The following is a 14,539-nucleotide window of genomic DNA, read 5'->3' on the forward strand; positions in this document are numbered from 1 at the left end:
GACCAAATAATCTCAATATACAAAATTAAGATCCCACTTGAAATGGGATCTGTATTTTTGTGGATTATATTTGGAAGCAATGAAAGGCGAAGTATTTAGGTATTTATAGTGGAGGAGGTGCATGTACCTAAAATAATTAAGGGATTACATCCAATGAAACCATTTACGTTTGATACAAGAAGATCACAATTGCTAAAATCATGTGATTGAAATGGTGCCTTACAAAGTTTGAGAAAATTTCTTTTGAAGTTTGAGCTTAGTAAATGGAATAAATGCGAACATGTAATTTCACATCCAATGGTCAAGATTAATCGACCACCTGGTACCAAAGATAAATGGTCTCATTGTAAGTAAACAAACTTATCTATTTCTTGACGCAAGTTTTGCCTGCCACTTTTGATCGTTAAACCTCTCTCTTTTCCTCTCTCTCTATCTCTCTCTCTTTGAGAATGGGTTGAAACCTTGGCAGTAGTATTAATGAGCCTTATGATGAAGTCTCTAACTCCATTCTCACCAAATGATAGAGCTTAAATCCCTACTCTCTCTCCTAAGAGTTTATTTTGGAGCATCTGGCAATTAAGCTAAGCATGTCCAAGTCAATATAGTTGAAGGTTCAAAAAGGGCAAAGGGTAATCCCAAAACAACATTGCTGGAATTAGTGAAAAAATATATAGGGAATTATGGCATCACTAAAGATATGGCCTTTGATCGAGCACAATAGCAAATCAAGATTCATGTAGCCGACCTCAAATAGCTTGTCAAAGGCTCTGATGATGGTGATGATATCGAAGTCTATGATGTCGTGACATCAAATTTGACATACCATATCTTACCAATCTTCAATCTTTATCAGTATTCAAAACACAGAATTGAAGAGGGGACTCAGTCCAACTTAGCTGAGGGCCAGGTCCTCGCAAAGTGAAAAAGCATTAAAAAATAAAAAATACAAAGAATAATATAAAAAAATACAAAAATAGGAAAATTTGTTTAAAGTAAAACTAAACAAAACATATCTAAATGAGGTTGATCTAGTGTTCGCAAAACAGGTTGATCTAACCGCTAACCGGCAGGTTAGATCGGAGCCGGCCAGTGACCGGTTCCGGTTTTGGTGGTCACCCAGTGTTTTAAACTTTAAATATAATGCTACTTCAATTTTATATTAAATACACTAGAATGGTTTTTTGGTTAGCTTTGATGATAGGTTCTTATATGAATCAGGGTTCGAATCCACCACCGTCGTTTTCTTTTAAGAATTCGTTTCATACATAAATTCATTTCGTTGTATATGAATCAGCGTTCGAATTCGTTTCATACATAAATTCATTTCGTTGTATATGAATCAGAGTTCGAATCCACCACTGTCGTTTTCTTTTAAGAATTCATTTCGTTGTTCCTAGAATCCTCTTTGAATGAAGATCTCTAATACACCACTAACATCCACTATTACACCACTAACCATATGCCATTTACTACTTAATTGATAAAAATAAAGGCTTATATTATATATAACATTTTTTTTTTTTTCATTTTCTTTTCAAGCAAAAGATCATTTTCTTAAAAAAAGAGATCATTTTTTTAAAAAAAAAATATCATTTTCCTTAAAAACAGAGGTGGTTAAGTCGATTTTTTTAACACTATTTTAATATTCTTTACATTATGGTAAAGATTAAAAAATATTTTGGTCATTGATACTCATTTTTATATTTTCCTATCTTTTCAGAAAATTTTTTAAAAAATAAAAACTCTAGGTACAAATCGACTTGTTATAATTTTTTTCTTCATTTTCTTTAAAAAAAAAAAAAAAAAAGATCATTTTCTTAAAAAAAGAGATCATTTTCTTTAAAAAAATAAGATCATTTCTTTAAAAAAATAGTTTGTTAAGTCGCTTTTTTAACACTATTTTAATATTCTTTACATTATGGTAAAGATTAAAAAATATTTTGGTCATTGATACTCATTTGTATATTCAAGAAATGATCCTATAGGACCCTCTCCCACCTATGTGTGTAGGACCCCAAAGGATCACCATTAAATTTGACACGGATCTATAAAAAAGTGGAGTTCTACACCTATGTGATAACTTTTCTAGAGATCTGTGCCAGTTTTAATGGTAATCCTTTGGGGTCTTACACACATGGGTGGGGGAGGGTCCTATAGTATCATTACTCTTTATATTTTTATAAAAAATTTTATAAAAAACCTCTAGGCACAAATCAATTCGTTAAAATCCATTTTTTCATTAATTTTCAACTTTATTTGAGTATGTTTTGTTTTAATCACATTCTTTATATGCTTTTCATATTTTAGTAGATTTTTTTTTATTTTTTAACAGTTTTTTAATCGTTTGGGACTTGCCCCAATTAGAGCAGTTGAATCGGCTGGTTTATTAAATCACTTCCTGACCCACGTCTGGTGAACCGTTTCGGTTCGATTTTGCGAACACTAATTTATACATTTTCTCTTTTCAAGAGTTTTAAGCTACCAGTTGAATTCATCTTTGAGCAAAATTTCTATGCTTTAGAAGTAATTTCTTATCCATTCTCTCAAATATAATAATGTGGTGTACATTGGTTTCACTCTGGGTCACTCTTCTCTCATTATCGTTTTATAGCTAGTATAATGATTTGCTCTTTTGTTATGGGAAAAGTTTATATAGAGCCGAGGCACTAAACAATAAAATTTGAGCCCAACTTAAAAATTTCACCAGAAGATGATGTTTTGATGTCCAAATATCCTCAAATTGATCATCTCGACATCATGATACATGAACATGAGAAAAAAATGGATTTCATGTTTTTGGAAATAATGTATTTTGTAACTCATTTTTTTATCGTCAATTTTCAAGATTCTCAAGTTTTCATAGTTCTGTTGATAGACACTATTTTTGAAGCTTGACACTTTATAAATAATGATAAAAATATATTTTAACACTTTCACAAAGATTTCTGGTATTGAAACCACATTTATCGACACTATTTGAAGGTAGGCTCTAATTTGATTGTTTAGATCCTATGCTTTATACAAACAGCACCCTTTTGTTATTAGTACGGTTTGTTAGTCTTTCATATCGAATGGGCATAATATGGTTTTGACATATTAATAAGTATACGGTTGTTGACTATTACAAAGTTGTTATGGTATTTCTTACTTTTTATTTAATACCTAAGAAGTATCATCCTTATAGTTATGATACAATACCATTGTCAATTATTCATCATTCATACACGGATTAGGTAACATGAGATTAATAGAAAAAAATAAAAAAAATACAGTTAGTTAAAATAGAGTCACCACCTTTCCATAGAATATGGAAAGCATATTGAAGGATCATGAGGTGATTCACAAGGTACATAGATATGTATGAGAAAGTCGTAATTGCCTATTTCATTCTTACATGCAACGCACGTAATCTAGCTAATATACACTATTAAGCCAAAATTAACGGGTGGAGACGTGGCAAAGGAATAAGAAGGGACCATCTCATGACTGAGGAGAGAGGCTAGGTATCCCAGACATTCTAGGAATTTAGGACAAACTGTATAATGTATTTCCTATTTCTAGAGTAGATAAAAAATAATATTAAAGCATAGCCACATATAGCCCAACAAGAGAGATCTACACCTTTCAATTTTGGAAGATAGGGTTAGGATTTAGAGAATCTATAGAGAGATTGTAGGGTAGGTGGGATGGGAAGTGTAAACCATAAAACATTATGAAATTGCCCCCATGAGCTTAGAGAAACTCAAAACCTAAGAAATTCAACACACATTGCATCAGTTTTGCCACCTCTCATTCGATTATTAAAGAGCCCAAGTTCTTTTTCTCTCCGCTAGGCATCCAAGTGGGAAATTATCTTTTCGCACAATTTTGACATTTTGTAACATTGTTTTCCGACATCTCTCTCCCTCTTATCTGTTTGTTGGAAGGGTCTCTTTCACGACCAGGGCACAGGTCTTGTCCAAGTAGTTGGCTCTACTCCAAGCATCGTGGGAGCACGTTTACTATATTGCTCAATATGACCATGTTCTACATGTACTTTTTGGCAACAGTATTCTTAGTACTGTTTATATGAAATTTTGGAATTTATCTAAAAGTTACTAGATGAGTTCTTTCTGAAAAAAAATAAAAAAATTACTTCAACTCTCGTTTTTGTGAGTAATTCAATGGGGAAGATCAACCTCTATAATTTTTTCAAATAGTTAATGAGTTAGCTTTTTGAGATGTTAGTGGCTTTTTTTTCAAATAGTTTAGAAGTTAGTTTTTTAAAGTTGTTAGTAAGGTGTTGTTCGCGAGAATGGAAACCATAATATGGTGACTAAAGTACAACGATGCTAGCACCATGATCCAACCCCTTTCCCGATACACCAACTTATATTACACTCACCTTTACATTCCCTAACCCTTAAAAAAAGGAACAACGAAAGAGAAATATGGATTCCTTCTCCATCTTACCCACTAAAGAAATAATAATAATATTATTAATATTAATAATAATAATAATAATGATGATGAGGAAAATAAAGATTTATTTTTCCATCCTACCCCTCAAGTATCGTAGGATGCGTTTGTTTGGGCAAAGGTTTGTCTTCTAGAGACAAATCTTCCCAATACTGTTTGTGTTTGATGTGCAAAAGTGAAACAGTTCCCGTAACTTATCGAATCCTAATTTTCTCCCTAAAACCTACAAAGCAAAATGTTTGGAAGATTTTAGTGGGCAATAAACCGACTTATTTGGCCCTACCTCTTTGTCACTTGCTTCACCCTACCCCCTGCAGCTTTCTATCTCTCACCCTCACTCGCAGAATTAGATATCTGCATTACATTATTAAGCCAAAGGGTAGACACATGTTGAAGGCCTTAATTCTATATATAGATTGTAGGATACATTTCTAACTTTAAATTAATACACATTCTATTTCAACAAAAAAATAAAAGAGAGACAAAATACATATTTATTCAATGATATCTAAATTAGAGAGAGTACGAAAGGAGAGAGATCTATTTACCTATTTTATAGAATAACAAAATTTGAGAGAGAGAAAGAGATTTCTACATGGATGCTTATCTCCATCTCCACATTGTTTCCTTATCTTAATTTGAGAGAGAGAAAGAGAGATCAACATTCTTTCCATATCTAAAATGATAGACCCATCCTTATCTCAATATTGTTTTCATATCTTAATTAGAGAGGTACACGAGAGAAAGATTTTCATATATTCCTTATCTCAACATTGTTTCTTCCTGTTTTTTTAAAATGAAAAAGTTTCTATACTTCCCCTACAGCATAGAAGTTCTATGCTTCTCCTACCATCCAGCCGTCCAAGTTTGATCAAGAGAGTCACTCACCATTTGATCTTAGATCCGACGTCTCAAAGTATTTTATTTTTAGTTTTTTTTTATACAAATTGTATGAATATGAAATTTGGTACGTGCTATCTTCTCATTGGGGCGCATCTATAAAAAATACTAAAAATAATTTTTCGATAAAATATAATGACCAAAATACACCTTGAATCTTTTAGAGGTATTTTGAATATTTTATTTTATTGAAAATATTGTTTTTAAATTTTTCTCTAGTGCGAGTTTAATAGAGGAATAGATGTCCAAAATTTGGTATCAATATAATTTATAGAAAAAATAATTAAAATAAAAATAGTGTGGAGATGTGACGTTGTGATTGGGGCAATCTTAACCCTCCATTCAGAATGGACGGTTGGATAAGGGGAAGTACATAAGTTTTATGTTGTAGGGAAGCATAGAAAACTTCCCCTTTTAAAAATTTTTAAAGTTGGTGCCAATTAGATCTTGCATTTTTTTTCGGGCAATCTTTCTATGCTTCGCCTACAGTATAGAAGTTCTATCTTCCTCTTATCCAACCGTTCATTCTAAATGGAGGGCTAAGATTGCCCCAACCGGTTATATTAATTAATATGTACCCATCGCATATCCTTTTTTCAGGTAAATAAGCCTACTGAAGTCTCTCGTAATGGCGAAAAGCCATGAAAACGCTTTAGAAACATGGAATATTCGAAATGAAAATTAACTTAGTTATAAGTATCTGCCCATTGAACAATTAAACCTTGTTCACATATAAATAATATATGGTAGAAATAAATTGACAATTACATAAAAAGAAATAACCCTTTGTTTTTTCAATTCTATGCAATTGTCCCAACTCCTAAAAATGAAGTGCACAAGCTTCACTAATCAATTATAGGGTCCAATTTTTCCTTCATATTTCTTCTGATAGGAAACTTTCAATGCTCAATAGTTGAATCAATTACAATGTATCTTCCCAAGGAATCCATAAATGAGGAGATCATTTTAACACATATTTAACCAAGCCAGGCATGTGTATGGTCATGAAATAATCATCCCAATTGATGATCTTTGGATCAAATGTCAAAAGACTATTCGGTGGCACTGCAGATCGTAGCTTTTCAGTATTCAAGTCATCAAAGCTGCGTCCATCGAAAGTTAAAAATAAGAAATACTAAAATATAACAATAATTATAATAAAACACATGACTTAGATATCAACATGGTTGTAATTAGTGTTCTGTTAATTGGAGCTCGCCACCCGAGTATCTCTGAGTTGGTGTCCAACTCAGGGATATAAAAAAAAATTTAAAAAAAGAAATTTGTTAATAATTTTTTTTTTATGTTTTCTATCATTTTGACAAAGATTGGAAAGTGTTTGACCACAAATACTTATATTTATATTTTGCCTTCTTTTCGGATTATTGAAAAAAAGCTCGAGGTCACAAATTCATTTTTTTTTTAATCCATTTTTCACTATTTTTTTTTAATTTTACTTTAAAGATATTTTCCTATCTTTTGAATTTTTGAAGTATTTTTTTTAACTTTTAAGACCTTTTGGCCATTGCCAAAACTAAGCCCAACTCGGGCCTGGTATTTGGCTCAGGAACAGGCCAAGCAACCGGCCCGGGTCGCTCTTTCCAACACTGGTTAAAATTCATTATTGACGTAACCTGTGTTTTAAAGCTTTGTGGTCTCATTCATGTAGCATTCAACCATTTATAGAGCAATGGGTGGTGTGCATTTTGCTTCACTTTCATATTCTCATTAAGGAAAATGAATTCATATTGGAATTGTATTTCAACATCTAACTCTTAAACGTATTAGTACTCAAATAAAAATAAAAAAGACCATCAAATGAAATTTTAAAACACACACACAAAAAAAAAAATTAAGAGGAGACTATTAAATGAAAATGATGAAACAAGAAAGCAGTGAAATAGGATTTAGGGACATACCATCCTTTGAAAAATGCATAGGGTTCATAGAGCTCAGCTAAATGCATCACGTAGTTGTACTTTCTATTGAGATCGTTGCACTGACGTTGAAAGTATTGGCACAATGCTTCATTCACCAGTTCCAAGCCCTGAAACAAAGAAAACAAAAGATATGAGACTCTTTTTTTTTTTCTAAACAATAGATATGTCACACTTAACTACGAAAAAGTAAGCTAATTGTGGCAATAAAAAAGAAGGAAAAAAAAATCAAGGTAAAACACAAGGAAGAAAACTTTTCATACAGCATACTCCCTTAGGAACAAATTGTATACTTGCTCCACTAAGAAAAATACCTACTTCAGAAGTGCTACTTTTCCTGTTTTATTCGCTTCAAGTTTTGGAAAACATATATAGTTCCCTGAGAGTTGAAGGGGTATTTTGGTTATTTTATTTTATTAAAAATATTTATTTTATATTGTTTGTAGGTGTGCCCATTGAGATGTTGGCACGTATCGAATTTCATATTCGTATAATTTGTAAAATAAAAACTAAAAATAACGTACTCTAAGCCATCGGATCTAGATTAAACAGTATGACTTATTTGATCTAAATTAAACAGCTGGATGGCAGGGGAAGTATAGAAGTTATATATAGTAGGAGAATTATAAAAACCTTCTCCTTAAGAAAATCCCTTATGTGAGTATATCTAAAAGTGTTTTGAGGTTTACTTTATCTTAATTTTCTCTTCACCATTTTACCTCTTATAGTTACATTTTGTTGAAAAATATACATGCAGTATATGACTAGCTACTTAGACCGAACAAATACCCTCCGTACTCGTACACACAAGACGTGAGATGAGCTTCTTTTTTTCTTTTCTTTTTTCTTTTTTTCCTTTTTTTTTTTTTTTGTCTGTCTTTTTTCTTTTTTCTTTGTTTTTTGTCTTTTATCTTTGTTTTTTCCTTTTTTTTTTGTCTTTTTTTTAAAAGATGAATGGGGAATATAGCCCCTACCTATTTTAAAAGGGTGCGGTTTGTATAAGGTGTTAAACCTTGAACAATCACGGTAAGATGTATCTCAAAATCTCATTAAAAAATATATTTTCAGTGCAAAACTCTTATTATGACCTAAAATTCTATTTTTTACCCTTATAATGAAATTGAAAGCTCCGAAAATGGTGTAAATCTATGAGCACTCAAAAATCTTAAAAAAAAACGGTCCAAATAATATGTTACAAGATGCACTATTTTTAAGATTTGAAATTCATTTTTCTTTCATATTCATAAATATATATGTCTAAGTCAAGATGATCGATTGGAAAATAAATAGCTTTTTCAAGGTTTTTTAGGTGCATCTTATCTCTACACTATACGGTTGACACCTAGAGATGCAAGATGAGTTGTTTCTTACTTTATCAAAGCTCTAGTTTTGGAGGTAATAATTACTATCTTGAACTCGAGAATAAAGACGGACGAGGGATGTCAGGTAGATGTTGGGTATAGGTAACGAATATTATAGTCATCCAAGATAGTGTGCCGCACACTGGTTTGAATGGTTTTGCTCTAGATTTCCTCACTTTATAAATCAATTTTAGGGATTGGTCCTACTATCTTGTAATCGAGTGTTAGAAAAATAGTATATTGGAAAACTATATAAGGAGACTATTTATTATTAATATAATTAGGTCACAAACACTTTTGTTCGTTAGATTTTACTTTTAATGGCTATAAGTGATTGTAACCGATATAATGGTAAATAATAAGTTTTCCAATTATATATCGAGAGAGAGAGAAAGAGAGGGAGAGTAATGATACTATGAGACCCCCCACACCCATGTGAGTGGGACTCCAAATGATTACCATTAAATTTTGACACATATCTTTAAAAAAGTTATCGATAAACCCACTCACCCAAGTCTCATATCCCTATGATAACTTTTCTAAAGATTTCTGTCTAAATTTAGTGGTGATTATTTGGGGTCCTACTCACATGGGTGTGGGAGGATCTCGTAGTGTCATTACTTATATATATATATATATATATATATATATATATATATATATATATATATATATATTGGCCCACTAGCGTTAGCTACAGTGTTTGTTCAATGGCCCAGATTGAATATGGTCCGATCCAATAGTCACAATTCCATTTTGTATTTTAATTTTAATTTTTTTTTTACAAAACTAAATCACTTGAAAATTTGATAGTATGTTATTTAAAAATAAAATAATCTAATAAAAATATTAAAAAAATAATTCATAAAACATAAAGAAGTAAAAAAAAAGAATTGGAGAGTGTGCATTTGCAAAGACATCACCTGCAGCGGAAGTTTGTAGAATAACGTCATGTATCTTCGAAATTGGGCCATTGTTGTGAACATAACCACCCTTTTTACCACTATGAGTCTTCCATCCTTATCGTAGCATGGGTTTTTAGAGAAGTAGCGATGGCTAGTGTCTGCAAGCGTGTGGTAGTTGCATGGGTTCCTAACTGAGGAGGTGACATGGTAGATGTGCAGAGAGCTTTCACTACGGTGAGTTGCCATGGCCACTATCATAGCATTCACCACCATGTCCGCTGGTATCTGTCGCCAAGTAACATTTCACTGTCAAAACTCTCTCTCTCATTTACAAAAAACACGTAATCAAATCCGGTAGTTGCGAGATTACCACATCCAACACGAGATTTGGATCGGCTAGAAAGCATTTGAGCTTTCCCTTTCCAAAGTTCACAATCAGACTGTCAATCGTCCTGCAATATCTCAAGTAATCAATGTAGCTCCTAACATGTAATGAAAATGAAAGCACTAACAAATTTTTCTTCCCCGAGCTGAATTCTATTGCAGAGACCTAAACCCAGAAAAGATAAACAATTGTAGTCAGATTTGTTTCTTTAGCAGCTTAACCTTAAGTTCATAAAGGTTTAAAACACGCCAAGCCGTTAGATGTGAAACCACACAATTTAGTGTTGTACGATTGACTATGCCCAAAGTTCGAGAAAAAAAATCCCTCTTTTTTTTTAAGATTTTGAAAACATCAGCCAGTCTACGTTTTAAGCTTGGGGTGTTTTGGACTTTTATGTGCCAAATTCAAATTTAGAACATTGTTATGAATTGTCACATATAGTCGCCTTTTTTTTTTTTTCTTTGGCAGGTTAAAGTTGAGGGATATAGTCTTTGAGATCCTAAAAGTATGGCTCTAGAATTAATGTATACTATACGTTGACCATCCATCTTAATAGAGTAAAACGGTAGAACAGGATTCGTATAGCCGACCCTTCAATTAGTTGAGAAAAAGCTTTGATGATGATGACACATTCACCATCCATTTTTAGTGAAAAACACTACATGGCAGCATTATGTTTCTATTTTTTGGGTTATTCAGTGGGAATGACTAGCCTCTTCCCATTTTTTGAAATTGTTAGTAGTATTTTAATTTGTTAAGTGAAAATGAAAGCCTAGACTTTAGTTGGGGCACAAATAGTGCTACCACTACAACCCGAACCCCATTCTCCAACAGCACTATGTTGTTAAAGGCATGTAACTAATCGCAAATTAATTGGGTTCGAAAGTTACAAAATATTATGGCACAATATCTCGACTTTTGTTCCCTAATCTATTCTAAAATGGACTTCATCTTATACTTTACGCATGCCATATTGCAATTAATTTATCTTAGCTTATATTTTATGCGTGCCATCAATTTTAGCATTAGACTATTATCTTATTCTATGACTTGTAAACCAAAACAAATGAAAAAAGTTGAGAGAAAAAGATAAAGGGTAAAGATAGAAAACCTAGCGCCTTCCATCCAACCAGGGAAAGGGTCAGAGAAAGTGCTCTCTATGATGCTTGGTCTCATGATAACCACAGGCAAATCTCCCCTCAAATGCCCCATCATCATCTCCCCCATGGCTTTGGTGAATGTGTAAGTGTTAGGCCAACCATATAACCTAGCCCTAGTAACAAAACGAAACAAAAGGAATGTCAACCTCCAATTAATCATTTGTTTTTTCAATAGTACTAACCTCCACAGAACTATTTGGTTTTGTACTCATAAAATATGGCTACAAGCCATATTAACCAAAGAACAAAAAAAAGATAAAGAACAATGAAGATAAGCTGGATATAGGCCACCAGGTTTCAAGGTATTTGACAATTCACCATACATATTTAGCATCTCTATAAATAGGAAATATAGAGGAGAAGATGGTTTATTTTTTATACAAGAATAGCACAATCATTATTGGTCATTGGATGTTAAATGCGCTGGTTAGGGATGTACCATTGATTAAGCACAAAGTCCAAAATAAAATTTTTTTAACCATATAACATATTTTAACATGTCAAATTTTACATTCAATGATTAATAATGATTGTGACCTTTTTGTACTAAAAATAAATAATTTTATATTAAACAAGCCTTTATAAATAATGACCCATATTTTTCATCTCCTACTTTTACAAGTTGAGAGAGAGAGAGGGGGGTAAATATCATTAAGAGAGAGAGAGAGAGGGAATATCATTAAGCGACCTTTTCAAGCCCAATTTTTTCATTGCAAGGCGTTGAGTCTTTTCGTCTGCCCCTTCATTCCTGGCCTTCTCCAATTCAATCTCCACAAGTTTCAATTCGAAGTCGATGTCTAAATGCGAGTATGGAATTAGGGTCTCACCAAGTTTAATGGGCTTCTCCATTATCAACCCTGACTTATTCCCCGAAACATAAGCTGAAGCAAAATATTCATGAAATTATTAAGGAAAAAAATTTATATAAGGTGCACCACAAAAATCTAATAGAAAAGTTATCTCGGTCTTAAGATAAAAATATGCATCTGGGTCTCAAGATAATTGATATTAAGACAAACAGGAATTTGCGGTTCTAAAATATGCATCTTGTAAAAAATCGTTTGGGGCGTCTATTTTTAAGATCTTACATGTTTATAAATCTGTTCAATCTACAACATTTTTGAAATTTTAAATTAAATAATTAGGATTGATCATTAATTTTTAAGTCATCGCAAGATTTCTAATACTGAGACTACATCTTCCGACAAAGTTTAGAGGTGCACCTTACTTGTATAGTATAAGGTGGGCACCTTATACAAACCTCACCCAATAAAAAATATATTGATTCAAATAGTTTAAGAGTTGGGACTTCAAGTGTTAGTGACAATAAAAACCACAATGTAGTGACTAGAGTGTGAGCTACCACCATGGACTCCGCCCTCTTCCCATGCAAATGCCATGATCAACAAAGAATGAATAAAAGATCGAAAACCAGATTTTTCAAAATTGTATATTTTCGACATTTAAATTTTTTTTTTTTTTTTTATATTCATGATTGTGGTAGTCAACGGCAACTAGCGATATTTTGAATAACGGATAGGTAACGTAGCCTAGATTGGCCGTTCTGATCTAGATTACATGAGTCATCAAAGTGGTGAAGAGGAGAAGACAAGGACCTGTGCGGGTGACATTTTCCCCATCGCCTTCTTCACAAATAAATGATTCCCTACTTATGGAAGTTTCTCAATATCGAAGCTCCTACTTCTGGAAAACTGATAATATAACCCTAATAACTCTTTCTATGTACTTATGGAACCCTAGAGAGCTCTATTCATCTACCAACGCATGGAGAAACGAACCCAGCTCTCTCTCTCTCTCTCTGTCTCTCTGTGTATCCCATACCCACCAGTTGAAACATGAAGCAAAACCTCCAATCTTCCCCCACATTGTTTGGCGAATTCAAGGACATGCTTTGCTCCCAAAGTGTTAACCTCCAACGCCACATCGTACCTGCACCAGTTCATCATCATTCTGAAAGAACTCATAAAACCTCACTCTCATGGATCAAAAAAAAATTAAGAGAAAAGAAAACAGAAGCTCTTATGAACAATACCGTTCATCAAAGGAAGTAGTTGCAGCAACATTGATGATGATATCAGCCTCTCTCCACAATGTTTTCCTGAGTTCTAAGTCTGCGATTCCCAAGCTTTCATGGCCGACATCACCCACTACTGGAAATATCTTCTCTCTAACAAATGAATCGAACCCACTTCCATGTTTCTCTCTCAAGACCTTGAATAGCTCCTTCTTTAAAATCTGTCACATTTAGATAGAGAGAATAAGTGGTAAAGCAATGAACACAGACTCAACTTTCGGTTCTGGCAAAAAACATTGAAAAATCAAAAATGAAGTTTCACTTCATTATGCAATCGATATCTTGCGGAGTTGAGATCAGAGGCTCTTATGAGAAGAAACAACTTCTTCACTTCTGGTTGCGTTCGGAGAACTTTTTCCACCAAAACTGCAATATCAGAAAAACTCATAAAGCACCCATGAAGAGAGAAAAAAACTCATAAAGCTCCCATGGAGGGAGAGGAGAGAGAGAGATTACTCTTGGCCAGGAATCCAGTGGAACCAGTGATTAAGATACTCTTATGTTGCAAGGACCTGATGATATCGTCTAAACCCATTTGGCTTGGTTTGGACCAAACAATCTGATCTCCCTACTGTATTTTGTAGGGTATGTTTGGAAGAAATGAGGAGTGAAATGTTGGGGTATTTATAGTGGAGGAGGTCTCATGTGCCTAAAATAAACAAATTCACGAGGTCTTTACTCTCGTTGCGTAGGGTTATCGGTTTCTTGAGGGACATTTGGTTTCAATGGTGAAACGTCCCGCTCTCTCTCTCGCTAGAGGGTTTATTGTGGGGTGCCAAATCCATGAAAGATACAAGCTGAATCTATCCAAACCGATTTATTCGTGATATGAATATGGACCGGTGAATAAATAAACGACTCCGGACTCGGCCGAGTAGCTCAAGTCGGTTGAGCCCTTTCGAGTTAAAAATACTAAAAAATAAATAAATATATTTAAAGTAAAATTAAACAAAACAGAGGTTAAAAAAGTAGTGCAAAAATGGATTTGTGAAAATTTAATTTGTGACGAGGGTTTTAAAAATAATCCAAAAATAAAGGAAAATGAGGAAAAAAAATATTCATGGCCAAAACACTTTCCAATTTTACAAAAATAATAGAAACGTTAAAAAAAAATATAGTACAAATGAATTTGTTATTTTAAAATTTTTTTTAAGATCCCCGAGTTAGACCACCCAACTAGGGATACTGAAACTCTCCAGGGAAGGGGAGGGGACGAGTTTACGTTACTCAAGTGAGTCCAAGTTAGCTCGCCTGAGTTTTTGTGCACTGATTTTGATATATCGATATATCATGTTATATGAGTCCTCAAAAACTCAGCACAAGGTTCATAACCTTGTC

The 14,539-nt window shown here is 33.2% G+C and overlaps 1 protein-coding gene across 1 annotated transcript; it reads right to left on the minus strand.

Annotated features, from left to right (window-relative positions):
* Positions 1 to 6,065: 6,065 nt before the first annotated feature.
* LOC18441328 (fatty acyl-CoA reductase 3-like) lies at positions 6,066 to 13,993 on the minus strand. The gene is made up of 10 exons (XM_011627660.3): positions 13,658 to 13,993; positions 13,464 to 13,567; positions 13,160 to 13,362; positions 12,953 to 13,056; positions 11,795 to 11,987; positions 11,058 to 11,219; positions 9,932 to 10,013; positions 9,580 to 9,846; positions 7,278 to 7,405; positions 6,066 to 6,461 (listed from the first exon to the last, which is right to left on the minus strand). The coding sequence occupies exons 1-10, from the start codon at positions 13,734 to 13,736 to the stop codon at positions 6,320 to 6,322; spliced, it is 1,464 nt and encodes a 487-aa protein (XP_011625962.1). The 5' UTR covers positions 13,737 to 13,993; the 3' UTR covers positions 6,066 to 6,319.
* Positions 13,994 to 14,539: the final 546 nt, after the last annotated feature.

Source organism: Amborella trichopoda, chromosome 11, assembly GCF_054954075.1.
Source record: "Amborella trichopoda isolate Santa Cruz 75 chromosome 11, AtrichopodaSantaCruz75HAP2 v2.0, whole genome shotgun sequence".
Taxonomy (NCBI): Eukaryota; Viridiplantae; Streptophyta; class Magnoliopsida; order Amborellales; family Amborellaceae; genus Amborella; species Amborella trichopoda.

What these genes read in the sequence shown, in the direction of transcription:
- LOC18441328 (XM_011627660.3), bottom strand. Translation starts at nt 13,736, where the DNA reads ATGGGTTTAGACGATATCATCAGGTCCTTGCAACATAAGAGTATCTTA. An exon ending in GGTTGGATGGAAGGCGCTAG is followed by an intron (nt 10,014 to 11,057) that starts GTTTTCTATCTT and finishes GAGATATTGCAG; the next exon opens with GACGATTGACAGTCTGATTG. An exon ending in CAAATCTCGTGTTGGATGTG is followed by an intron (nt 9,847 to 9,931) that starts GTAATCTCGCAA and finishes ACTTGGCGACAG; the next exon opens with ATACCAGCGGACATGGTGGT.